General features: G+C 61.3%; 2 protein-coding genes and 1 pseudogene across 4 annotated transcripts; 2 read left to right on the top strand and 1 right to left on the bottom strand.

Annotated features, from left to right (window-relative positions):
• Positions 1–1,654: 1,654 nt before the first annotated feature.
• Positions 1,655–5,542, bottom strand: ZNF511 (zinc finger protein 511). Of its 2 annotated transcripts, none has more exons than XM_074297231.1 (4): positions 5,262–5,542; positions 3,910–4,263; positions 2,970–3,329; positions 1,655–2,167 (listed from the first exon to the last, which is right to left on the bottom strand). In XM_074297231.1, the coding sequence occupies exons 1-4, from the start codon at positions 5,432–5,434 to the stop codon at positions 2,092–2,094; spliced, it is 963 nt and encodes a 320-aa protein (XP_074153332.1). In that variant the 5' UTR covers positions 5,435–5,542; the 3' UTR covers positions 1,655–2,091. The 2 variants fall into 2 exon arrangements, with proteins under 2 accessions (XP_074153332.1, XP_074153333.1); XM_074297232.1 differs by lacking the exon at positions 5,262–5,542 and adding an exon at positions 4,436–4,588.
• On the top strand, positions 5,461–13,802 carry TUBGCP2 (tubulin gamma complex component 2). 2 transcript variants are annotated; one of them, XM_074297225.1, is made up of 18 exons: positions 5,461–5,599; positions 6,114–6,270; positions 6,955–7,083; positions 7,308–7,484; positions 8,016–8,175; positions 8,579–8,786; positions 9,351–9,550; positions 9,876–10,065; positions 10,166–10,311; positions 10,990–11,170; positions 11,343–11,523; positions 11,696–11,868; positions 12,105–12,233; positions 12,390–12,510; positions 12,595–12,738; positions 12,830–12,958; positions 13,076–13,239; positions 13,630–13,802. In XM_074297225.1, the coding sequence occupies exons 2-18, from the start codon at positions 6,121–6,123 to the stop codon at positions 13,739–13,741; spliced, it is 2,694 nt and encodes an 897-aa protein (XP_074153326.1). In that variant the 5' UTR covers positions 5,461–5,599; positions 6,114–6,120; the 3' UTR covers positions 13,742–13,802. The 2 variants fall into 2 exon arrangements, with proteins under 2 accessions (XP_074153326.1, XP_074153327.1); XM_074297226.1 differs by having other exon boundaries at positions 5,547–5,670.
• Positions 13,803–22,298: 8,496 nt separating this feature from the next.
• LOC141559125 (septin-7 pseudogene) lies at positions 22,299–23,931 on the top strand (annotated as a pseudogene).
• Positions 23,932–25,132: the final 1,201 nt, after the last annotated feature.

Raw genomic sequence — 25,132 nt, 5'->3', positions numbered from 1 at the left:
GGTGGGGGGAGCTTTCCAGGCAGGGCGTGGGAAAGGCCCGGAGCGGGGAATGAAGTGAGCAGGTGAAGGGCAGAAAGGAGGAAAGATGCTGGGCCAGTCAAGGGGGGTGAGAGTAGGACCAGGGGAGCCATTGACTGACCCTCCATGACCCTAGGGGAGGCTTTCCTGGCAAAGGCTATTGGAGGGACCTGAAGGCCTGTCTGAACTTGAAGGCAAACCCTAAACTCCCCTCCCAGGCTGCTCCCTAGTGCCACGGGCAGAGGGGATGGAGATGGGGCCTGGGACCCTTGGGCAAGTCAGGTCACCCCGTTTGCTTGTTTTCTCAACTGGAAAAGGAAGGCCAGAAGGAACCAAAGGGGATCCCAAGGGGGCTACAAATGGCCAGTCACAGGAATGGAAGAGCCTGCCTTTCAGTTTAGCCAGAAATATTGAGAACTAAAGGGGTTTTTTAATGTAAAAAGCCTTTCTGGACTTCCCCTCCCTACAAGGTGGATTAGGTCCCGAACAAAAGGGAACAAAAGGATTAAGGGCAGGAACGACCTTTGCAAAGCGGGAAGGGCCTGGCCCAGCCTGGGATCCACCTAAACTCTGGGAGCTCTTCCCATTCCAAGGGAAAGGCCCCTTCCACTTTCCTTTTCCCCTTTCAGAAGGATCTGATACCTCCCAAGGGAAGAGGATTAAACCCAGCCACCTTCCTTGCCCTCAGCCCCAGGCCCGGCTGGCCCTCCAGGGCTTTCCCCTGGCTGGGACAAATGGCAGAGTGACCCACGGGAGGCAGTGGCGCTACACGGGCTGGGCAAGGAGCCAGGTAAGGGGGGGCAGACGGGGTTTTGTGCTCGGGCCCCTTTGCCCAGCCCTCCCTGCAGACAAGAGCCACGGGCCAGGTGAGAGGCGATAGGGAGGGGCAAAGCAGGTGAACTAGAGGTGGGCTGGGGTTGCCCAGAGACACCCATAGACATGGTGATTGTGTCTGGGAGTGCGAGCCCTGAGGGTCCAGGGCCCAAGAACCCAGAGGAGGAGAGTGACCAGTCCAAGGCCGCAGAGAGCTCCGAGAAGGGCCCCTGAGGTCACCATGGTGAGCAGCTGGGCCAAATGCTGAGGCGGGAGGGGCAGGGAGCCCTGGGGAGGCAGCAGCCCCCTCTGGGGGGGCGCCAGAGGAAGAGGGCTCCCGGACTCCCCCAGGGGCCAGGTGGGTGCAGACAGGAAGCGGAGCTGGAGCACGCTGCCTGCCACTGGGGTGCCCCTCTCCTGCTTCGGCCAGGCCCTCCCAGAACCTCCCAAGGAGCCCCGTCCTGCGCATCTCCTTGGCTTTCCTTCGTGGATTTTCTCCCCCAAGGAAACACCTCGCAGGCAGGGACTCCCCTTGTACTGGTGCACCCCACTCGGCCCAGGGCCTGGGAAGCCCCATTCTTTGGTCCAGAAGGGCTGGGATTGGGATCGTGTAAATGACTATGGCTGGTTCTGGCAGACCCCAAGGGATCCCAGAACCAATCTGTGGGCTCAGCTGTGGGCAGCAAGCGTGGGCGGAGGGATGAGAGGCCCCTGAAGTGGAGGGGCTGGACTCCGGGAGTGGGCCTGGAGCCTTTTCAGAAGAGGATGCTGGGAAGAAGCCCCCCCCCCCCTGCGCTTACAAATGGAGGCCACCACAGGAGGGTTGCTTACACAGACTTTATTTAGGGTCACAGGGTGGGGGAGCAGTCCCTAGAAGGTCCCCAGGAAGGCCCGGAGCAGGCGCAGCTGCTGCGGGCAAGAGCCTCGGGAGTCCTCCCGGGGTTCCTGGCGGGCACACCAGGGGCCTGTGCTTCACAGACGGACAAGACAAACACACAGACAGACGAGGGATACTCCCGGGGAGGAGTGAGCAAGGGGGGGAGGGGAAGAGGCCTGGGCTGGACTCAGCCGGGTCCGAGAGGTGCTTGGCCGCCCCGATGTCCTGGGGGCTCTGTTCAGACCAAGGAAGCAGCACCCCCAGGCCAATCCTTGTAGGTGGAGGCACCTCTGGGCTGCTCGAAGCCCAGAAAACATGCTTCTGGGTGGGGGGGAGGGGGTCCTGCTTCGTGACCCCAGGTGGCAGCCCAGCCCTGTAGGTGCTCAGTGGTCCTCGTTACTTTCCTCTGCACTGTCGAATCCGCCGGCCGCCCCGGGGCCAAAGGCAAGTGCAGGGACGCTGGAATGAAAAGCAGACTGGGGTGAGCGTGACACTCGAGACCCCTCGCCCACGGCTCGGGGGCTTAGAGGCCTGCCCCCCCCCTCCAGATGGCGCTCGTGCCAGTCGGGGGCTGCCCAGGGCGGGGAGGGCCTCTGGCACGGTCCTGCTCTCTGCCGCCTCAGTGGGCCTCCCAGGCCTGGGAGCTCCCACTGCCCTCCTGAGACCTGTGCCCCGTTCTCCCGTTCAGGAGGGCCCGGCCTTGTCTCCGTCCCTGAGGGAACAGACCCTCCTCCGCAGGAGCCCGCCAGCTGAGCCTGCTCCCTCATGTTCCCCCCCCCCTTGCCCTCAGCCTGCCCAGGGCCCCTTCTACACTGAGAAAGCGCGGGGAAGCAGGGTCTCTAAGGAACACCGGCCTCCCAGCGCCCGGCCAGGGCCATGGAGACGCCCTCCGCTGGCCAGCCGGGGCCAAGGTGCCGTCCCTCTCCTCCCTGAGCACGGATGCAGCTAAGCTTTATCCCCAGAGAGTCGGCCCCCAAGCAGGGGGAAGGCTGGGAAACGTGTGCTGAGATCCAAGGGGGGGGGGGGGCAAGTTCCCTCAGACTGGCTGGGGGATCTCCGTGTGCCTCAGTTTGCCTTTACTGGCCGGAGCCGGCCCCCTCCCTAGGTGTGGTTGGAGGAGCCGCGGCCCCTCCCCGTCTGGGTGGGCGCTTTTGTTAAGTGTGTCTCTAGCGCAGGCTCGGGGTGGGGGGTGTGGAACAGTGAGAAGGCTTCCCGCCGGGGAGTGTCCGGCCGTCCCACTCCGCTCTCCCGGGCGGCTGACCTGAGGCTGGAGATGTCATCCTCAGGGGGCTCGGGGTCGCTGCCAGCCTCCGACTCGGGGTCCTCCTCGTCCTCCCCCATGTCCTCCTCCCCCATGGGCTCCTCGTCCGGTTCGTCCTCAGTCTCGTCCACCGGCTCCTCCTCAGCCTCCTCCTCCACGGTCTCCTCCATGGCCTCCTCCGGCTCCTGGCCACTGTCCCCGCCTGCTCCTCCTCCCACCCCAGCGCCCTGGGGGGCGGAGGCCGCCGCGGCGGAGGCCGCGGATGCGGACGCGGAGGCGGAGGCCGATTCCTTAGCAGAAGCCTCGGAGGCGGACCCCGCGGAGGCCGAGGCCGAGGATGCAGAGCCCTGCTGGCCGGAACTGCAGAGGAGAGGGACTGGGGCGTGAGAGCCCTGCAGCCCCCCCCTCACCGATGACGCCCCTCTGGCGTCCTCCGAACGAGCTCGGGCCCGGATGTCCGCCGCCCCTCCCCGCCCCTCCCCCCCACCCCTCCCCATCGACCCCCCCTCCCCTCGCTCTCCTCGTCGCCCCCGCCCCCTCCGGCTCTGCTCGGCCTCCGCCCCTCCTCCCTCCCTCCTCTTTCCCCCACCTCATCTATCCCCGCAGTGATCAGCCTCCCCCTCCTCTCCGCACTCCCCCTTCCCCGTCCGTCCGATAATGATCGACATCCCTCCTCTCCCGCTTCCATCCGTCCCCAGAACGATGGGCGTCCTTTCTCCGCTCTCCATCCGTCCCCAATAATGATCGACCGCCTCCCTGCGCTACCCCACCCCCTATTTATCCCAGCGAGGACGACCACCTCCCGTCCTCCCCGCCCCCACCCTCTCCCGCTCCCCCCCTCGGATCCCCCATAATAGCCGACCACCTCCCTCCTCTCCCGCTCCCCGAACGGTCTCCGGGCTGCTCTGCGCACTGCCCCAGGGGTCGCCCGCCCCCCTACCTCTGGTTGTCGGGGGGCGAGTCGAACCAGAGATGGGCGGGGTAGTGGTGGATGCGGATCAGATGGTCCGTCTGCTCCTCGGGGCTCATGAACTTGTCGGTGCAGCCCCACACCGGGCACTGGTAGTAGAAGGGGATGGGGCGGCGCTCGCGCGCGGCCGCCGCCCGGGTGGGCGAGGACGGCACGGTGCCGTGGCGCTCCAGGAGGTGGATGTCCAGCAGCTGGTCCGAGGGGAACGAGCGGCGGCAGAAGGAGCACGCGTTCTGGTGCAGCGTCTGGTAGTGACGCACGTAGCCCGGCAGGGAGTCGAACACCCGGTCGCAGCCTCCGATGTGGCAGCAGTAGGCGGGCACCCTGCGGGGAGAGCCGCTCGCTAGCCCCGTCTCCTCCCGCCGCCCGCCGGCTCATCGGCCGCCCCTCCGCCGCCCATCGCCCAGACCCTCCGCGGACCCGCCGCGAGCCGCGGCGGAGCCCGAGGAGCCGGACCCCGCGCGGCTTCCCCTCCCCGGGCGGACGCCGAGACAACCTTCGGGTGCTCAGAGTGTCTCGTAGGGTCCCCATCCTGGAAAGCGCAGGGCCGAGGAGGGCGCGACCAGCGATGCGGACCGAGCCCCGATCACCGCGACGATGACGAACCTTTTTCTCAGACGAACCTTTTTCTTACCTCCCACACCCTGCCCACCCCCCGCAAACCCCGCCTCTCCGCCTCAGTCTGGCCGCAGACCCCGCCTCTCCGCCTCAGTCTGCCCGCAAACCCCGCCTCTTCGCCGCAGTCTGCCCGCACACTCCGCCTCCCCGCTTTTTCCTCACCATAAGCCCGCCCCGCTGCCTGTCTCTCACCGTAGGCCCCGCCTCTCTGCCTGTCTCTCACCATAAACCCGCCCCGCGGCCTGTCTCTCACCGTAGGCCCCGCCTCCCCGCCTGTCCCTCACCATAAACCCGCCCAGCTGCCTGTCTCTCACGGTAGGCCCCGCCTCTCCACCTGTCTCTCACCATAAACCCGCCCCGCTGCCTGTCTCTCACCGTAGGCCCCGCCTCTCCGCCTGTCTCTCACCACAGACCTCCCCTCTCCGCCTAGTCTCTCACCGTAGGCCCCACCTCTCTGCCTGTCTCTCACCACAGACCTCGCCTCTCCACCTGTCTCTCACCGTAGGCCCCGCCTCTCCGCCTGTCTCTCACCACAGACCTCTCCTTTCCACCTGTCTCTCAACGATTAGTTCCCGCCTCTCTGCCTAAGTCTCAAGCCAAGGCTCCACCGTTGCCTTAGTTTCACTTCAAACTCTGCCCATCTCACTTTAGTGCCCGCCCCAGATCCCGCCCCTCAGCCTAGCCCAGCTCTGAAACCACGTGACCTCAAACAGTCGCTGTCCCAGCGTAGGCTCGGGGCTCGGAGGCACGAAGCGGGAAGGGGTGGCCACGGCAGCCAGGTGAAGCACGGGTAGCTGGGGGGGAGGGGGTGACCCGGAGGATATCGCCAGGCCGAGCCTGGGCCTGGGAGGATCAGCAGCCCCGGGGGCCGCTCCATTTTTCTGTACTTTTTTCCCCCCCCAACTGTGCCTCCGGGCGGGTCGGAGCCCGGAGGCGGGAGGGAAAGGCTCGTGATGTCACTTCCGGCCCAAGAACAACTTCCGGGTCGTGCCTGAGCCGGAGGCGGGAGCCGACCGGCACTAGAAGGGAGCGCCGCGGCCGGGTGAGTGAGGAGAGGACCCCCCCTCCCCCCGCGGGCGGGTCCGGGTCGGAGCGTCTCTGTCCCGCGTGCCGGTAAGCGCTGGAGAACTTCCGGTCTCGCGCCCTAAATTAGTTCGGTGTCTGTGGCCCCGGGATCGGCGGCCTCGGAACGGGGCTGGAGACGCTCTTTCCCTGCCCCGCCCCCCAGTCCCTGGCGCGCGCTAGCCGGGCCGGACGGAATCCCCGCTGGGACACGGGAGGCCGCCGGCCCCTCCTCTTTCCCCTCCCCGCCAGGGCAGCTCCTCCTCCTCCTCCCCCTCCCTCGGACCCTGGACAGCTCCTCCAGGACCGCGGACAGCGCCTCCCTCCCTCCCGGGGCAGCCCCAGCTCCCTCGGACCTCGGGGTCCTGCGGCCCCTTCCGAGGCTCCTTTGGGGGCGCCTTGTGGGGGAGGGTTGTCTGGGCCGCTTCCTGGAAGCGCCCGGAGCCCAGAACCCTCAGCCCCCCTTCACAAACGTTCCTGGAGTTCTCCCTCAGCTCAGCCATGAGCGAGTTCCGGATTCACCACGACGTGAACGAGCTGCTGAGCCTGCTGCGCGTGCATGGGGGCGACGGGGCCGAGGTCTACATCGACCTGCTGCAGAAGAACCGGACCCCCTACGTCACCACCACCGTGTCCGCGCACAGCGCCAAGGTGGGCCCTGCCCCCCACCGGGCCCCAGGGCCCTGCCCCCCACCGGGCCCCAGGGCCCTGCCCCCCACCGGCCCTCAGGCCCTGCCCCCCATCAGGCTCACAGTGCCCTGCCCCCCACCGGGCCCCAGTGCCCTGCCCCCCACCGGGCTCCCAGTGCCCTGCCCCCCCCCCCACCGGGCTCCCAGTGCCCTGCCCCCCCCCCCCCCACCGGGCTCCGAGGGCCCTGCCCCCCACCGGGCTCCCAGGGCCCTGCCCCCCATCAGGCTCACAGGGCCCTGCCCCCCACCGGGCCCACAGTGCCCTGCCCCCCACCGGGCCCCAGGGCCCTGCCCCCCACCGGCCCTCGGGCCCTGCCCCCCATCAGGCCCTGGCACTTCTCACGGCGCCCAGCCTTGGGTCCTCTGTAACCCCTCTGAAGAAAGGCAGCTGTGGGGGAGGGGGGCTGGAAGCCCTGGGTTCGAGGTCCCCCCCACTCCCCCAAGGGCTGTGGTGAGGTGAGACCCCCCAGGCTTTGGGAAGCCGGAGCCCCCCCGCTGTCGGCGCTGCCCCGGGGCCCGGGTCTCCGTCCGCGCTGGCCCGGCAGAGACCCGAGCTCCGCCAGCTTCCCTCTAGCGCTCACCAAGTGGCCTCTGTGGGTCTGGACCGGCTCCCTTTGGGCGGCGCTGACGGCTGCCGTGCCCCCAGGTTAAAATAGCAGAATTTTCCCGGACTCCCGAGGATTTCCTGAAAAAGTACGATGAGCTGAAATCGAAGAACGCCCGGAACCTCGACCCCCTGGTCTACCTCCTGGCGAAGCTCACGGAGGACAGAGAGGTAGCGGCCTCGGGACAGCCCGGCTCCCCGGGGCGTGGGCGCAGGGCAGGAGACCCCGGCCCCCCAGCAGGGCGCGCCCTCCCCGTCTGCGCCCGGGCTCCCCCGCGTGTGGGAGACGGGGGGCGTCCTCCCTGCGGGAGCGCGGGCGGCCCCGACCCCCCTTTTCCCGTGGGCGGCGGGCCCATCGGAAATCACCGGGGCCCGACGGCGTGCCGGTGTTTCAGACGCTGCAGTACCTGCAGCAGAACGCCAAGGAGCGGGCCGAGCTGGCCGCCGGCGCGGCCGCGAGCAGCGGCCCCCACTTCAGCGTCCCCGCGGCGGCGTCCAAGATCTCCATGCAGGAGCTGGAGGAGCTGCGCAAGCAGCTGGGCAGCGTGGCCACCGGCCCCAGCTTGCAGCAGGTGGGCTCGGTCTCTGTGCGGCTCCTCCCTGGGAGCCCCGAGAATGGGGCCGCGGGCGCGTCCTGGCCGGCGAGGGCAGCTGGCAGAAAGCTTAACCGCGGAGGGAGGAGGGAGAGGGGCCTGTGGCCCCGATAGCTGGGAGGGCGCCCCCGAGGGGGCGAGAGCGCAGGAAGGACCAGGCCCGGGGGAGGGAAGCCGGCCTTGGGCAGGGAGAGGAGCCTCTTGGGGGTCGTCCGCCAGCCGGCCCCTTCCCTAGGGTCACCTTTTTGCCCAGAACTCTTCCTGCTTCCGGTCTTTTCTGCCCTGTGTCCTGGCGGAGGCCCGGATGCGGCCCCCTCCCCGACCTCGGGCAGCAGGGGTCAGCGAGGGTCCGGGAGGGTGACAGCAGCTGCAGCCTAGAACCCCCCGATGGGAAGAGGAGGCGCCCCAGCTCCTTCCTCGCTCCCCGTGGGCGATCGCGGCCGCCGTTCTCCTCCTCCGGAGTCACCGAGGGAAAGCCCCTTTTTTCTCACTAAAAACCCAAACTCTCAGTCTCAGGAACTGATGCGGAAGCTGCTCCGTGACAAACAGAGCAAGAGGAACTGCGGCCACCACCTGCCCGTGTTCCCCGCCTGGGTCTACGAGAGGCCCACCCTGATCGGGGACTTCTTGGTGGGCTCCGGGGTCGGCTCGGACTCGCCCGCTCCCATCGGTACGCCCCCCCCCCCCGGGGGCCCGTGAGCCGGGGGGTCCTGGGGACTCCCCACCCTTCCCCCCTCCTGGGACCCTTTGTGGAATAGAGCTCCGGGCCAGAGGGGGCGGGGGAGGGCCTCTGATGTTGTGGCGACTCCGATGTTGTTTCCTTCCTGGGGAGGATGGAGGTCGCCCGGCCGTTCCCCTTCCTGCTGGGCAGCGTCCTCCTGAGGGGCTCCCCCTCCTCCTCCCTGTGTGAGGGGAGCTCTGTAAGCCCCCCAGGGACCCCATCTGGCTCTCCTCTGGCCACTTCAGCTTCTGCTCCTCCACCCCGGGCCGGGACCCCTCCGGGGAGGCCGCCGGACGGCGCCCGACGACTCTCGGGAGCTGGAAAGTGACGGAGCTCGTGCCCTTTCCCGCAGGCAGCTTGCCCTTGGCCTCCCAGGAGGCCACGGTCGTGGAGGACCTGCTGTACCTGCTGGTCGGCGTGGACGGGCGCTACATCACGGCGCAGGCGCTGCTCGGCCGGCAGAGCCGCACTTTCCTCGTGGACCCCAACCTGGACATGTCCGTGAAGGAGCTGGTGAACCGGATCCTGCCGGTGGCCGCAAGTTACTCCACAGTGACCAGGTGCGCGCCTGGGTGTCGGCCTTGACCCTCCGGCCTCCCTCCGAGGGGCTCCCTGCCTCCTTCCCGCAGGTTGTGACCGGCCCGGGAGCCTCCATTACCTGGAGCCTGGTTCTCCTCCCCGGGGCCGGCTGGCCAGACTGAGGCAGGCCGGGCCTGGGACGGCAGCGGAGCCCCTCGCCGCGGACGCCGTCGGGGACTTTACGCCCTCCGGTCACCCCTGCTGTGCCCGGGGCTCGGCCCCCCCCTCGTGGTTTGCCCCCAAGTGCCCCCTGCCTCTTGGGCCCGGGCTCCTCTCTGGCCTCCCTGCGCTGACCTCTCCTTCCCGGCCGAGACTCAGGGGAGGCCTGGTCTTCCTGCCCCCCGGGGGTCCCCGCTCCTCCCGGTCACCCCGGCCCCTTGTCTCCCCCGGCTGGCTCCTCCCGCTCCGGAGCTGGGCTTTGGCCGGGCTGGGATCGCCCTGAGCCGGGTTCCCTCTGGGCCACGCTCTTCCCATCGCTCTGGCCGGCCAGGCAGGGAGGGCGGGGGGAGGAGCCCGTCCTCCGAGCCTCCCGGCCTCCCCCGCAGGTTCATAGAGGAGAAGTCCTCCTTCGAGTACGGCCAGGTCAATCACGCCCTGGCGGCCGCCATGCGGACGCTGGTCAAGGAGTACATGATCCTGGTCACTCAGCTGGAGCACTTGCAGCGTCAGGGCCTGCTCTCCCTGCAGAAGCTCTGGTTCTACATCCAGCCCACCATGCGCACCATGGAGATCCTGGCCTCCCTGGGTGAGCCTCCCCCGGCCCTTTGGCGGGGCGGGCACGGACACTCGGGGGGTCAGGAGAGATGCCTGGAGCCTCACCTTGCACAGTGGGAGCGGGGCGTGACGGCTCCCCGAGTCTCAGTGGGAAGGTCCCCCGGGGAAGCTTCGAGAGGCAGCTCGACGGCGTGGCGGCCGGGGGCGGGCGTCCGTGACCTCCGGCCGCAGGGACCCGTCGGTGACCCGCCGTTTCCCGGTCAGGCTTCTGGGCCTTGTCGGTCCTGGCCGTTCCCCCTGGGGACCCCAGCTCCGGGAGCAGCCTCCCTCGCTGACGCGCCCTTCCCTGCCCGCAGCCACCTCCGTGGACAAAGGGGAGTGCCTGGGGGGCGCCACGCTGAGCCTCCTCCACGACCGAAGCTTCAACTACACGGGGGACAGCCAGGCCCAGGAGCTCTGCCTCTACCTGACCAAGGCGGCCAGCGTGCCCTACTTTGAGATCCTGGAGAAGTGGATCTACCGCGGGATCATCAACGACCCCTACAGGTCAGTGCGGCCCGGCCCGGGCCCAGGCGGCGCTTGTTGAGGGGAGGCCCCTCCCCCCCCTCTGTGCTGGAGCTCCGTTCCCTCCTCTCCCCCGGCCCAGCGAGTTCATGGTGGAGGAGCACGAGCTGCAGAAGGAGAAGATCCAGGAGGACTACAACGACAAGTACTGGGACCAGCGGTACACCGTGGTCCAGCCCCAGATCCCTTCCTTCCTCCAGAAGATGGCCGACAAGATCCTCAGTACAGGTGGGGGGCTTCTGTCTGTCTCCCCTCTCTCCCCCTCCCCCCATGTCTGTCCCTCCTTCCCCCCCCAGCTTGTTTCAGGGCCCCGCACGCGCTGCAGTCAGGGTAGAGCTGGTTCCCCGGTGCAAAGGGCTAGAACTGAGCACTTGGGTAACGGAGCACGGGAGACTAGTGGCCAGTGGGACCCTCCCCAGGTGGGACAAAGAGGGGGAAGTGACGTGGGGGGGGGGAGGAAGGGGAAGTGAGACGCTCACGCTCACTCTCTCCTGGCGTTTGAGGGAGGAAGGTGTGTGTGAGGTTGCTAGGCCTAACCCCTGACCTTGACCGTAAAAGATCCAGAATAAAGACGTTTAGTGACCCTGACTCCGGCTGATTTCTGGGAAGACAGAGTTCCAGCACCGCCGTCCCCTCAGTCTCCCCGCCCCCTTCCCAGGGCCCTTCTGGCGCAGGCCATGGTCCCCGCGGGGAGCTCTGGGGGAGCCCGGGTCACGAGGCAGGGCCTCCAGTTCTGCGTCCTTCTCTGGAGGCTCCTGTTAGTGGCTGTTCCCCTCCCCCGATTGCCCCGAGTAGGGGGCAGAGCTGGGGCAAGAATGGCAGGGAGGGGCCGCTGGCAGAGGGGTGGGGAGGCCCCCGAGGGGCCCCGCGGCTCGGCGACCGTCTCTCCCGGCCCCCTCCTTCCAGGCAAGTACCTGAACGTGGTCCGAGAGTGCGGCCACGACGTGACGTGCCCCGTGGCCAAGGAGATCGTCTACACGCTGAAGGAGCGCGCCTACGTGGAGCAGATCGAAAAGGCCTTCAACTACGCCAGCCGCGTGCTGCTGGACTTCCTGATGGAGGAGAAGGAGCTCGTGGCGCACTTGAGGTGACGGCCCCCTCCCGGTGGGCCCCCCACTCCTGGTCCCTCTCGGCACGGCCCCCCCCCATGTGCCCCTCCACGTGATTCCCCCTCCTGGCGTGGCCCGTCCCGGCGCCTCCTCAGAGCTCCAGCCCGCTTTTGGGGGCCGGCTCGGCAGCGTCTCCCGGGGTCTCCGCAGGTCCATCAAGCACTACTTCCTCATGGACCAGGGCGACTTCTTCGTGCACTTCATGGACCTGACCGAGGAGGAGCTCAAGAAGCCGGTGGACGACATCATCCCGACCCGGCTGGAGGCGCTGCTGGAGCTGGCCCTGAGGATGAGCACGGCCAACACGGACCCCTTCAAGGACGACCTGAAGGTGGGGGCGCCCCGAGGCTCCGGGAGCACAGGTCGGGGTGGCCACTTGCAGGCTTCAAGGTCTGGTGGGGGCCTGGGCCGGGGGCCCTCACTGCCCTCCCTCTAGAACTCCACCGTGGGGGCTCCAAGGGCCGGCCCCGCTCCAAGCCCCCTCCTTTGTCTCCCCCTTCCAGATTGACCTGATGCCCCACGACCTCATCACGCAGCTCTTGCGCGTCCTCGCCATCGAGACCAAGCAGGAGAAGTCGATCCTCAGCGCCGACCCCACGGAGCTGACTCTGAGCGGCCTTGAGGCCTTTTCCTTCGACTACATCGTCAAGTGGCCGCTGTCGCTGATCATCAACAGGTAGGGGAGCCCCCCCCAGGGGCCTCTCAGAGCAGGGGGCTCCGCTCCTTCCCCCTAACGTCGTCCGGGGCCCACTGGGGGCTGTAGGGGGCAGTGTGTGTATGTGACGCAAGAGGCGTGTGCCCACGGGTGTGTCGTGGCCACGTGTGGCGGCCTTAGGGAGGGGGGCCCACGCTGGCATCAGCTGGGCGGCCAGGCCCCCCTCCACACACGCCAGCCCCCTCCCTCCGCCCCAGGAAGGCGCTCACGCGCTACCAGATGCTCTTCCGCCACATGTTCTACTGCAAGCACGTGGAGCGGCAGCTCTGCAACGTCTGGATCAGCAACAAGACGGCCAAGCAGTTCTCCCTGCACTGCGCCAAGTGGTACGTGCCGCGAGGGAGGGAGCTGCAGGGCCCCCGCCTGGCCCTCACCGGCTGCCTCGGTGTCCCCCTCGGGGGAATGGGCGGGATCCGGGGACCGGGGGACGCCGACAGCGGCCGAAACCTTGGGATTCCTGTGGGCGTGCTCTTGGCCCCCAGGTTCGCCGGGGCTTTCACGCTGAGGCAACGCATGCTGAACTTCGTCCAGAACATCCAGTACTACATGATGTTCGAGGTCATGGAGCCGACCTGGCACATCCTGGAGAAGAACCTGAAGTCGGTGAGCGCGGGGTGTCCCTGACCCCGAGGGCGTCCGCGTCCCCCCGGGGAGCTGCCCCCGCCCTGAGCGCCCCCCTCGCCGCAGGCCTCCAACATCGACGACGTGCTGGGTCACCACACCAGCTTCCTGGACAACTGCCTGAAGGACTGCATGCTGACCAACCCCGAGCTGCTCAAGGTCTTCTCCAAGCTGATGTCCGTCTGCGTCATGTTCACCAACTGCATGCAGGTCAGCGGGGGCGGGGGGACGGGGGGGGGGGGGGCCTCGGAGCGGGGCCCCGGGCCCCGCCGCCGCCGCTCTCACCGGCCTCTCCCCCCAGAGGTTCACCCAGAGCATGAAGCTGGACGGCGAGCTGGGCCGCCCCCCCGCCGAGCCCGGCACCATGCTGGGCCCCCCCACGGAGGCCGAGCGGGCCGAGGAAGCGCTCAAGAGGAAACTGGCCACTAAGGTAGCGGCCGCGGCTCCCGGGGGGCGAAGGGGGGGCTGTGGGGAGAGAACGGGGCACTGCGGGGGAGGTCGGGGGACAGGCCCAGCGGGGGAGGGGCTCAGACGCGGGCTCTCCCAGCACCTGGCGGAGCACGTGGACGCGCTGCAGATGACCTCCGGCTTCGAGGCCACCATCACCAAGTTCGACAAGAACTTCTCGGCGCACCTGCTGGACCTCCTGGACAAGCTGAGCGTCTTCAGCACCAACGACTGCGAGCACAGCATGGTCAGCGTCATCTCCAGGTGCGGGGGGCCCGGGGAAAGGCCGGCTCCCCCCCCCCCCACTGAGCCCTCTCGGAGGCCATCCCGGAGTCATGGAGGGGAGAGGGCGAGGGGATCCGAAACAGGCCCCCCTACGGGGGCTGGGGATAGGGCTGTCTCGCCCTGTCTCTGCGGAGCCTCCCCTCCCTCCCCCACAAGGGGCTCTCCCCAGGGCTTGGCGCTACCCCAGGAGAAGGTGGTAAACGGGCGACACCCCAGCACCGTCCCCCCCCCCAGCCTTGGCTTTGCCATTTCCTCTGGGGAGCCAGTGCCAAAGGCAAAGTATTTCTGGGATGCGGCCGGTGGGGGGGGGAATGGGGGGGCGGGAACCCCCCAGTCTCACGCGGGGCCCACGCTTCCCTTCCCCCACAGGCTGGACTTCAACGGCTTCTACACGGAGCGCCTGGAGCGCCTGTCGGCCGAGAGGAGCCGGAAGGCGGCGGCCCCGATGCCCGTGCCCAGGGCGGCGGTGCCCGTGCAGTGAGTGCCCGGTGCCGCCGCGGCCACGCGTGATTAGGAGATGGAGATTAAAAGCGTATTTAGACCGAAGGTCTCCTGTGTCCGTGTGGGCCCTGACCGGGCAGGGGTGGGTGGGGGGCCCAGCTCTCCCCTCCAGCTGCCCCCAGGGGTCGATGAGCCCCCTGCTCCAGTCTTGGCGGCCCTGGGTCCCTCATGCTGCTTCTGGCTGCCTCAGTTTCCTCTCCTGTAAAATGGGAAGCATGAGGTCTCCCCCAGGGGCTTCGGGGGAGGGTCAGGGGAGGTCCTGCAGCTGTCATGCCTCGGGGCCATGTTTCATGGGGGGAGGGGCAGCCTCCCCCTCCCAGGGTCTCAGCTGCGACAGGGTAGATGCGCCCCAAGGTACAGGAGGGGGTGAGGTTCTCCCTGGGCCGAAGAAAGCTGGCCTTCCCTCTGTCGCCCCCCCCCCCCCCATGAGCCCCTTCCCCCAGAGGGGCTTCTCCTGCCTGCGGGCTGTCACAGGAGCATCTCCAGCACCCACCCCCGTGCACACACAGCACTACTCCCTGGGCCCCCCCACCTCCTGTGGGCGGCCATCCAAAGAGGGTCCTTGGAGGGCTGGGGGGGCCACCCCCAAGGCCCCACACTCCCCCCCCCAGGAGCACTCCCTTCAGGCACACACAACTCGCCCCGCCCCCGCACGGGTGCACGCGTACATGTCCACGCTGCACATGCACGCGCCCTGGGCCCCACGGCCTTGTCTACCCCCGCATGGGGGGGGGGAGCTGCGGCCCGGCCCTTCCTTCCCTCTCGCAGACCCTGGGGCCGCTGCCCAGCCCCTCCCTCGTGGGCGCTCGCAGAGGGGCCCACTCGGGGCGCTCCCACCGCCCCCGGAGCTCTACAAGGCCCTGTGCCCCGTGGGGGGCGGGGCCTCCCCAGAGCAGGACCCTAGTGCTCCCGAGCGGTGGCGGCGCCTCCTGCCCCCCCCCCAGTGCCACGGCCGCGCAGCTCGCTTCTGAGCGGTGCCGTCACTGTGGGGTTCCCGGCGGCTCAGGGGCCCCTCCTCCGCCTCCCCGAGCCTGGAGCCCCCCAGAACCTGCTTCCCTCGGCAGCGAGGGCCCGGGCCGGCCCATCCCCCACAGAGGGCCCAATCCCGCCCAGCCGCGTTTCCTCAGAGCTGAAGCGGAAGCACCAACCTCCCCTGGCACTGGGCCCGGGCCTCTCCTCGTGCTCTAACAATAGGCGGGAGGCCCGGAGAGACACGTGGCCGCCGGGAAGACGCCATCTACAGTCCCGGGCGGGAAGACCCCGCGTGGGCCCAGCCGGAGTGCGGCCGCCAGCCTGGGCCCGCATTCGGGGCTGCCCGGGCGGCTGGGCCGGAACCGCCGGAACCGCATTTAGGCCTCCATCGGTGCATGGAAGGGGAGGATGGGGGAGGGGGCGCGATGACGTCAAAACAAATGACAAAGCCGACTTTTCCCGAAATCCTGGGAAGGAGAAGCGGCCCACAGGGCCGGGGGAGCAGGAGCTCCGGATTCGGGCGCGCTCCCCGCTCCCCGCCGCCGCGGTTGTCCCGGCGGCTCCGGACCTGGACCGCAGGGTACCCGAGGCTCCGGCCTCCCTCGCCCCCTCAAGCCCGGCAGCGTCCGGAGGTCCCGGCAGGCCCGCACCGGCTGGATCCCAAGCGGGAAGACCCTAGAGCGAGCTCGCGGGCCGCCGCTGGGCACCAGATCCGAACGGGCGCTCCGGGGCTGCGGTGGGGGCTCCGCTTCCAGACCGGGGGCCGGGGGGCCAGGCCCGAGGAGGGAGGGCGGGACTCACACCTGGAGCCCCACTGGCCAGCCTTGTGTCTAGGGGAAGGACCTGGGGGCCGGGAGGCGTGGCGGCACGGGGCAGGTGATCCCCGGAACCGCGCACGGAGTGGGGGTGGGGAAGGAGGGACTGGGCAGGAGGCCTCTGACCCACCGCCTGCTTCCAGCCTGGGTGAAAGGGGAGAAGCTCAAAGGGTCAGTGACGGGGTTAGCCAAGTCTCGGAGGCCTAAGGGCCTGTCACTCCGTCCGGAGATGGAAGGGGCCCCTTCCCGGGGCAGGGCAGTGACTCACCCACGGCCCCACAGACCCGGGAGACTGAGACAGCCGACAGAAACGGACCGAGGCGGAAGGACCTTGGGGAGGGGCCGCGGCGAGGCCCCCCGCGGTCCTTTCCCCAAAGCTCCTGGGGACCCGGCTGCGCCTGGGGTTCTCTCCCTCCCGCCCTCGGGCCTTTGGGAAATTCATCACTGTTGCTACAATTTCCCTTGGGAGGTGCTGGGGGTGTGGGCCCATAGGGAGCTCTGAGGCTCGGGAGGAAACGCATCAAGGGGCCCGGAGAGGCCGAGAGAGGAGGGTCCCCTCAGCAGCCTCCCGGCCCGCTTGTTCCCTAAGCGCGCGCGCGCGGCGTACTGCCTTTGTGAGTGAATTGTGTGCAGGGCGGGGAGCTGTCACGTGTGTGCCGTGTGGATAGGTGTGTGCCGTGCGTGCAAGCACGTGCAAGCCACGTGTAGTGGTGTGTATTACGCGCCCATCCGGGTGTATGTGGCTAGATTGCACTGTGCGCGTGTGTGCTGTGTGCCTATCATGCTGTGTGTGCAAGCACGCGTATGTGCTGCATGTGAGTGCACCGTGTGGGTGTGTGCTTGTCTACGTGGGCAAGCACAGTGCGCACTGGGAGTGTGTGTGTAAGGTGTACGCATGTTTATACATGTGCATCGTGTGCACACATGTGCATAGGTGTGTGCTGTGTGTGGATATGTGAGTACCTTGTGTGCAAGGGAAGCATGTACACACGTGTATTATGCACTCATGTGTATAGATGTATGCTGTGTGTGCAAACATTGTGGACTGGCTATGTATGTGCATCGTGTGTCCGTGTGTGCATGGATGTACGCTGCGTGTGCCTAGGGGCACGTGCATGCTGAGAATGTTTGCACGTGTGCACGCTGAGAACGTGTGTGTGCACCGCACCCGCGGGCGCTCCCCCATGAACCCCCTGGCTCTCCGCCCTTGCTTTGAGCCACCCCATTTTCTTCTTCTGGTTTTGCTCTGAGCCGAGGCTCCTTTGTTTCATAAAAGGGGTGTGGTGGGCCTCCTCCTATCCCGATTAATTTCAGATAATTTTCCTTAATGCCGGAATTAGTTGATTTTTAAATGTTTGGTAATGTTCCTTGTAAATCTCTCTCATCCTGATACCTTTTTTCCCCAGGAAGCTCATTTATGGACCATTCAATTTCTTTTTCTAAAAACAGGTTTATTTAGATGTTCATTTTCCTCTTCTGTTAATCTAAGCAGTTTATTTTTTTTGCAAAGACTCTTCCATTTCATTTAAATTAAGTTGATTTGCATATAATTGGGCAAAATGATTCCTAATAACTGCTTTAATTTCATCTTCATTAGTGGTGTATTCATTTTCCATTTTTGATACTAGTTGATGTTTTCTTCTCTCTTTTTTCAAATCATATTAACTAAATTAAAAAAAACATTTTAAATTTTAATATTTTAATATTTTTAATATTTTGTTAACATTTCCACAATTTTTTCCCATGAAAAGCAGCTGAGTTTTATCGATTGATTAATTCAATGGTTTTCTTACATTTAATTTTATTAATCTCACCTTTAATTTTCAAAATTTCCAATTTGGTGTTTAATTGGGCATTTTAAATGTTTTTTTCCTACTTTTTAAAAACTGTATACTCATTTTGTTGATCTGTTCCTTATTTTATTGATGTAAGCATTATGAGATATAAGTTTTTCTCTGATTACCACTTTTGCTGCATCCCTTAAGTTCTGGTATGTTGCCTCATTATCATTCTCTTTAATAAAATTATTATTTCCATGATTTGCTCTTTGAACCGCTCATTTTAAAAATACATATATAATATTTTATATTATATTTCCTGTATTATTTATTAAAATGATATTTAACATTTTAAAAAGTATTTTAAGTTCCAAAACCACTCATTCTTTAAGGTTATTTAATTTCAATTAAATTTTAATCTGTGTTTTCACAATCCTGTATTAAATGTAATTATCATTGCCTTAGGATTTGAAAAGTATGCATTAATATTTCTGCTTTTCTGCAGAGACTTTTATATATGGTCACTATGTGGTCAAATTTTAGAGAGTTGCCACATGGCCCAGTTAAACTATATTCCTTCCTATTCCCATTCAGTTGTCTACAGATAGCTATCATAACTAGCTTATCTAAGAGTCTGCTCATCTCCTTGACTTTTCGATTTCTTAGATTTATCAGTTTTGCTCTTGGGATTTTGCTAAATAGTTCCACCTATTTTCATTTCCCTTTTTCGTTATAAATTTGGATGATACAATATTTGGTGCATATGTTTAGTATTGATATTACTTTATTATCTACAGTACTTTTTTTTTTTTTTTTGAGGGGGAGGCAATTGAGGTTAGGTGACTTGCCCAAGGTGTCACAGCTGGGAAGTGTTCAGTGTCTGGGACAGATTTGAACTCAGGTCCTCCTGACTTCAGGGCTGGTACTCTATCCACTATGCCACCTAGCTGCCCCCTACAGTACTTTTTAACACAATATTTATTACATCTATTTTAGTCTTAGCTTTGAGATCAATATTACTACTCCTACTTTTTTTTTACATCAGCTGAAGCCTAATAAATTCTACTCCAACTTTTGTATTTACTCTGTGTGTCTCTCATTTTCAAATGTGTGTTTTTTTAAACAACATATTTTTGGATTCTGATTTATGATCCATTCTGTTGTTTCCATTTCATCCCCTTCACATTGAAAGTTAGTTACTAGTTGTATTTTTCCCTCCACCCTATTTTCCCTACTATTTATCCTTCTTTCTCTTCTTCCTCTCTCTCACCTCATAAGTGTAGTTTACTTCTGACCATTGCTCCCTAATCCATACCTTCTTCTAAGAGTCTCTTCCCTTATCCTTTCCCCTCATTCTCCTATTTCTCTTTAAGAAGCCTTTTATAGCCTTCTGGATGTATGTTATTCCCTTTTTTAAACCCAGGCTTAATGAAAATAACATTCCAGCACTACCAGCCCTCCACCCCCTTCTGCCAGACACCATAATGGTTCTTCCATTCACACCTGATTGTGTGAGATAATTTGCTCCATTTTATCTCTCCCTACTCGATTTTACCTTTTGGTATCATCCCATTATAATCAATTCAAACCCAGTTCCTCTACCTATATATGCTCTTTCTAACTATCCTACAAATGATACAGCATTCTTAAGAGTCATAGATATAACTTTCTATAGGACAGCAAACAGTTTAGCCTTATTAAATCCCTTTACCTCCTTATGTTCCTCCTGAATTTGAAAGTCAAATTTTCTATTTAACTCTGGATTTTTCCTCAAAAATGTCTGAAAGTCCTTTTGTTCATTAAATTTCCATTTTTTTTTTTCCTTGCAGGATTACATTCAACTTTGCTGAGTAGATTAATCTTGATTGCAAACCCAGCTCCTTTGCTCTTTGGAATATAGTATAAGCCCTTCAGACTTTTCATGTAGAAGTTGCTAAATCTTGTATTATCTTGACTGCAGCAAGGCAATACTTGAATTGTTTGTTTATAGTTGCTTGTAATCTTTTCTGCTTGACACAGGAGCTTTGAAACACAGCTACAATGTTACTGTGAGTTTTTATCTGGGGATCTTTTTCAAGCAGTGATCAGTGGATTTTTTTTTTTTTCAGTTTCTATTTTTCCCTTTAGTTTTGTAATTTCAGGCATTTTTCCTTAATAACTTCTTGAAATTATCTTTTTTTTTTAATTATGATTTTCCAGTAGTCCAATAATTCTTATACTGTCTCTCCTTGATTTGCTTTCCAGGTCAGTTATTTTTCCAATGAGATAGTTCATGTTCTCTTCTATTTTTCATACTGTTGATTTTGTTTTTAAGATTTGTTTTAATTTCTTAGGAAGTCACTAGCTTCCTTTTGTAATTTATAAGGAGTTTTCTTCAGTAAGCTCTTTTCCCAACTGTTGAATCTTTTCATAATTTTGTGGCATTACTCTTATTTCTTTCCCCAGTTTTTTCTCTACCTCTGCTGTTGAGAAAAGCAATAGGACTAGACTATGTTCTCTAAGAACTATGCACAGATGTATACGATTAGCTCCAAAATTTATTTATTTGTTTTGAGTTTTAGTAATAATTTCTCAAAACTGGATTAAGGTTTTATAAATTAAAGATTATTTGGATTTTACACATAAATTGTATTGATAATGATATAGAAAATGAAATTATTTTTCTATTTTTTAAAGTATCTTTCTCTAATTTTAAAAGGCAGAACAAGTCTTAAGTGAGATTCCTAAGAAAAAGTTCTAGTACGGCAGATTCACAAGTGAATTCTATCAAACATTGTATCAGGTACAAGAGTTAGGCAAGGATAGAGGTAGCAAATGACATATAAGCTGAACTTCTCTGAAGTTTCAAAACTGGAAAACCAAGCTGAAATCTCTATATCTGGAGGCAGAGAAGCAGAATTGTCCTGAGAATAAGGCTTATTCTACGGTTCTCCTCTTTGTCTCCTTCTAGGTTTTTCCCGACCCCCTTCCTTTGGCAGAAATATTTTGGAGGCACCGTTTCCTAGAGCCTTAGGCCAGCAAGCAGCTGAACTTGCCATCACAATAATCCTTTTGCGCTCTGGATGTTCTCACCTTCTGACAAAGTGTCACCAGCACCAAGTGTTCCATGAGGGATTTGGTTCCCCTTGTTTCCCAGGACTTGAGAGCCATCCCTCACACCTCCATGGGTTCACGATTGCTGAATTCTCTGCTTGAGAACTAAGCCAGATTTTACCTTCAATGCGCTAACTGGTTCTGTTTGTGTCTGTGAGACTATTCCCACAAGACCCAGGAACTTGGCCTTGTCCATAGGGAACAGCTGAGAGTGAGGATGGCGTGGTCCAGCCTCCCTGGGCTGTTGCCCCAGAACCCCAAGCCCTCGTGCTCAGGAAGCGGAGCTCCTACTTGCAAGTGCTTTCCCACTTAGAAAGGAGCTCAGCTTCCCTTTGTGTCATAGAATTGAACTCTGCTTCCCTTTGTGTCCAGATTCTCCGGCTCCAACCAGCTCTGAGCATGTCCCAGGCCAGAGGAGGGTTCTGGTCTAGGTGAGTCTGTTTGAGCCCGACCTTCTCTATCATCATGGGAACACTAGGGGGTCAGATCATGTTTCTGCTGTGTACTCTTAGGCTGGTTCTTAACTGTTAACTCCACGTTGGCTTGGGGACTTGCTCCCAGGGTGGTGGGATGAGGTCTCAGGCTCCAGGGTTTTGGGAGTTTTCAGAGCTCCACTGAAGACCTTTGACTTCTTGGTTCTTCCAATGAGCTGTGACCCCAGGCCAAGTAGGGCTCTGCTCCTCCAGCTCCCATTTTGTTTAGGAATTACCTCCAGTACTCCTCGCCACCCTGAACTCAGCCCTCCCTACCCAGGTCCCTGCAGGCTCCACTGCAAACACTCTCTGCCCAGGTCCCAGAATGGACCCCACCTCCAATCTTCCCTGGCTCACTCACCTTGTCCTGGAACCTCCGTCCCAGGAGAGACCACAATCTGTCCTCTTTGTCATGGAACCCGAGCAGGGAACCCCTCAGTCTTCCCTGATCAGCCAGACCCCCCCACACACACTCTCACCATCCCAGAGACCATGGAGTGAAAGTTCCTGAAGCTTTAGGGCTCCTGCCACCCACAGAGCAGCCCAAGGTTTGCTGTTTGTTGAGACAACCCGTGTGTAGCTTGGCCAGACCACAAAACCCAGATGGGGCAAGTCTTTCCGGCCTCCTTCCCCAGTCCCGTCAGGCTGGAGGATGGCTTTGCCCTCACTTTCCTTATTTCTGCCTCTCCAAAGTGTCACTTGAAATATTGTTTCAAGTCATTTGCAGGGAATTTCCCACCCATCCCACCATCTTTCCAGGATCCCCTCTGGAGGCTCTTTGTGCAGAGAAATCGTCTGTGGGTCTTGCCCAGAATGGAGGAGGCAGCATCCCTGCGGCCCAGGCTCGAGAGAAGTGGGGGGGGGTGGCCATTCCTCCCTTCTGGGAGGGAAGGCAGCTTTCTTGCTCTTGGTCTAGTCTGCCCTCTTCTCTGGCCGGTGTCCAGGATGGGCAAAGACTCACCCGGATCTCAGCCAAGCGGACACCCAGGGAAACTAGGACTCCCTTCTGGGCGCTTCCCGGGTGGGGGGGAGGGGGGGAGGCACAGACACTGCCAGAAAGAACCCAGAAGCACGATGTTCCAACCCAAAATGACGCTGTTTGGCAGGAGACCCGAGACCTCGAGGGTACAAGCAGGGCTTCTGAAGTCCTGTGGCCCAGTGAAGGAAGAGGTCGCACACACGAAAAGCAGCTTTGGGAAGTCGGAACGGGGTGGGAGAAGTGGGCTTGACAACAGCCTTAAAATCGGGACCTGACAAAGTCGTGCTAGGGACCTGGCCCTTTACGAAGGGAACTTCCCGCCCGCGGCCTCCAGGCTCGGGATCCAGAGAGAGCCACCGTCCGGGAAGAACGGCAGCGGAGAGCCCCACACGAGACGACTCCAAGCAAGGAAAGAGCAGCGAATAATCTCCGGAGCCCCAACGGCTGCAGAAACGCCCTCGGGAGGTCTCGGGCCAGCCGGGGCCCTCCCCTCAACAAGACTGGCCGCCGCTCCGCCAGCCTAGCTTGCGGGCCCAGAGGAAAGGACCGAGGAGCCCATTCGTCCGAGACTTTGCCGGAAGAAGAATCGCCCGGGCAAACCCCGAAGTCCCGAAAGCGAGCGCCTGGGGCGCGGCGCCGGCTGGGCTGCGTCAGGGCGCCCGTGGCGTCGGAGAATGGACAGGGCCCCCGCGAGGGGACGCGGGTCAGTGGGCTGGCCGCGGAGCCGGCGGCGGGGGCGCCATGGCTCAAGCGAAGAACGTCCAAGGCTACGTGGGCTTTGCCAATCTCCCGGATCAAGTGTACAGAAAGTCGGTGAAGAGGGGCTTCGAGTTCACCCTGATGGTGGTGGGAGAATCCGGCCTGGGCAAGTCCACGTTCATCAACTCGTTGTTCCTCACGGACCTGTATTCTTCCGAGGCCCCGGGGCCCCCCCGCAGAAGTGAAAAGAGCGCCCTGGTGGAGCAGGCCAAAGTCCTCCGCAAAGAAGGCGGCGGGCAGCTGCTGCTCACCATCGTGGACACGCCCGGCTTCGGGGACGCGGTGGACAACAGCAACTGCTGGCAGCCCGTCCTCGACTACATCGACAGCAAGTTCGAGGACTACCTGAACGCCGAGTCGCGGGTGTACCGGCGGCAGACGCCGGACCACAGGGTGCAGTGCTGCCTGTACTTCCTGTCCCCTTCGGGCCGCGGCCTCAAGCCGCTGGACGTGGAGTTCATGAAGCGCCTGCACGACAAGGTCAACGTCATCCCCCTTATTGCCAAAGCCGACACGCTCACGCCCGAGGAGTGCCAGCGCTTCAAGAAGCGGATCATGCAGGAGATCCAGGAGCACCAAATTAAGATCTACGAGTTCCCGGGGACGGGCGACGCGGGCGACAGGAGGCCGGCCAAGAAGATCCAGGACCGCCTGCCGCTCGCCGTGGTCGGGAGCAACACCATCGTCGAGGTCGACGGGCGAAGGGTCCGCGGGAGAAAGTACCCCTGGGGCGTGGCCGAGGTGGAAAACGGCGATCACTGTGACTTCACCATCCTCCGAAACATGCTGATGAGAACCCACACCCAGGACCTGAAGGACGTCACCAACAACGTGCACTACGAGAACTACCGCAGCCGCAAGCTGGCCGCCATGACGCGGCCCCGGAGCCGGGCCCAGCTGCTCGTCAGCCCGCGGGCGCAGAGGGAGGAGCACGCGGCCCGCATGCGGGAGCTCGAGGCGCAGATGGAGCGGGTGTTCGAGCTGAAGCTGCGCGAGAAGGTGCAGAAGCTGCAGGAGTCCGAGGCGCAGCTGCTGCAGCGGCACGAGCAGATGAGGGTCACCCTGGAGCAGCAGCACCGCGAGCTGGCCGAGAAGTGGCGCCAGTTTGAGCTGGACAAGGCCGACTGGGAGGCCCAGCAGCGCCTCCGGGAGCCGCGCGCCCCCTCCAGAGCCTGGCCCCAGACGGAGGACGAGGGCGAGAGCTGCTGAGCCCGCGACCAGCGCTGGGGGACGGACCATCCGCCGCTTCTGCACCGTTTGTACCCGTGACACCGCAACAAAGGGCCTTTTAGTTTGTTTTCCCTCCTTGTCTGTCTGTTTTCTGTAGATGGAGGTTGAGATGCGGGTCCGCGGCGCCCTGAGCACCTTCCCCATTCCCCTTTTCTTTTGTACCGGGGAGAACGGAATCCCGATGGGGGAGGGGTGGTTGTTTACAGGATGTTCTAGGATAAAAGGCCCAGAAGGTTCTGGAGAACTCTGCCAGCGGGACCGAAGCCGCTGCGTTCTCTCCCACGCGAGAACGTGACCGCGCACGCTTCCGTTGTTTAAAAACACGAACAAGGAAAGACAAGCCCGAGCCTCCAGCGTGCCCAAAGCCTTTCTTGTTCGGGAGGCTTCCAGTACATGCTCTTCTCCATTCAGGGACTTCTCAGCCAGCAGGCTCTCGTTATTCTAGGAATAACATTTCCGCGTAGATAGTTTCCGCGGGCTGGCTTGTTACATAGAATGTAGCCTCTTTCCTCTGCTAGGAACCAGTGAACTTTCCCTTAACTCCCCTTTTATGCTCTTGGTAACAAGAAAAAATGCGCCAGTGGGGCCTTTCTGGACAAAATGTGGAGTTACCCGGCTTGTTTCCACTGGGCGCAGTCTCTGCACACGGGACTCAGGGCCCCCTGAAGAGGAAAAAGCCCCGTTGTGCATGTAGCAGTGCTGGGAGGGAGGGGGCCTGCTCCCTTTAAGAGGATCACGCTGAGAGTGTGTCCCCGTTTCTGCTCTGAGATCAGGCTCTCCCGGGCTCAGAAGCATCCTCCCAGGACAGAGAGGCAGTGCTGTGCGGGGGCTAAACAACTCCCTTAGACGTTCTTAGCTCTCATTCAATTGAGGAATCCTGGTCGGATCGGCCGGGCTGTCCCGGCCCCCACCAAGGTGCCCGATATGACGGCTTCCTAGAGCCAAGCCCTCCGCAGATGGCCCCAGCGGCCCGCTCAGCTGCCAGGGCCCTGCTGCTGTTCTCAGCTCCAAAACTCCATTTCCTGGATAGGTCGTTGCCACCACAAGAGTCAGTCCCTTGGCAAAGTGATTTCCACCCAACCACAAACTTTCATTTTTCGACTAAGAATTCGGGAAGGAGAGAATTCTTTCACTGCTTAATAACCCTCTTGTTGCCACTAACCTCTTGACCAGCAGGAATGGAGGGCCTTCCAAACGCTTCACGTTCATAGTTTTTGTTGGCATTGTAGAAAGTCACATAATAATATTGAGAGAAAATAGGAAAGGGAGGAA

Source organism: Sminthopsis crassicaudata, chromosome 2 (genome assembly GCF_048593235.1).
Source record: "Sminthopsis crassicaudata isolate SCR6 chromosome 2, ASM4859323v1, whole genome shotgun sequence".
NCBI classification, from domain to species: domain Eukaryota; kingdom Metazoa; phylum Chordata; class Mammalia; order Dasyuromorphia; family Dasyuridae; genus Sminthopsis; species Sminthopsis crassicaudata.
Note: the sequence above shows the minus strand (reverse complement) of the source record. Positions and strands in the feature narration are given on the sequence as shown.

Excerpts from the sequence above, each read along its gene's own strand:
- ZNF511 (XM_074297231.1), bottom strand. The coding sequence starts at position 5,434 with ATGGAGCGGCCCCCGGGGCTGCTGATCCTCCCAGGCCCAGGCTCGGCC. Across the intron at positions 4,264-5,261 it reads TGGGACAGCGACTGTTTGAG|GGTGCCCGCCTACTGCTGCC; the intron begins GTCACGTGGTTT and ends CTCTCCCCGCAG. Across the intron at positions 3,330-3,909 it reads TCGCCCCCCGACAACCAGAG|TTCCGGCCAGCAGGGCTCTG; the intron begins GTAGGGGGGCGG and ends TCTCCTCTGCAG.
- TUBGCP2 (XM_074297225.1), top strand. The coding sequence starts at position 6,121 with ATGAGCGAGTTCCGGATTCACCACGACGTGAACGAGCTGCTGAGCCTG. Across the intron at positions 7,485-8,015 it reads CCGGCCCCAGCTTGCAGCAG|TCTCAGGAACTGATGCGGAA; the intron begins GTGGGCTCGGTC and ends CCAAACTCTCAG. Across the intron at positions 12,511-12,594 it reads TGGAGAAGAACCTGAAGTCG|GCCTCCAACATCGACGACGT; the intron begins GTGAGCGCGGGG and ends CCCTCGCCGCAG.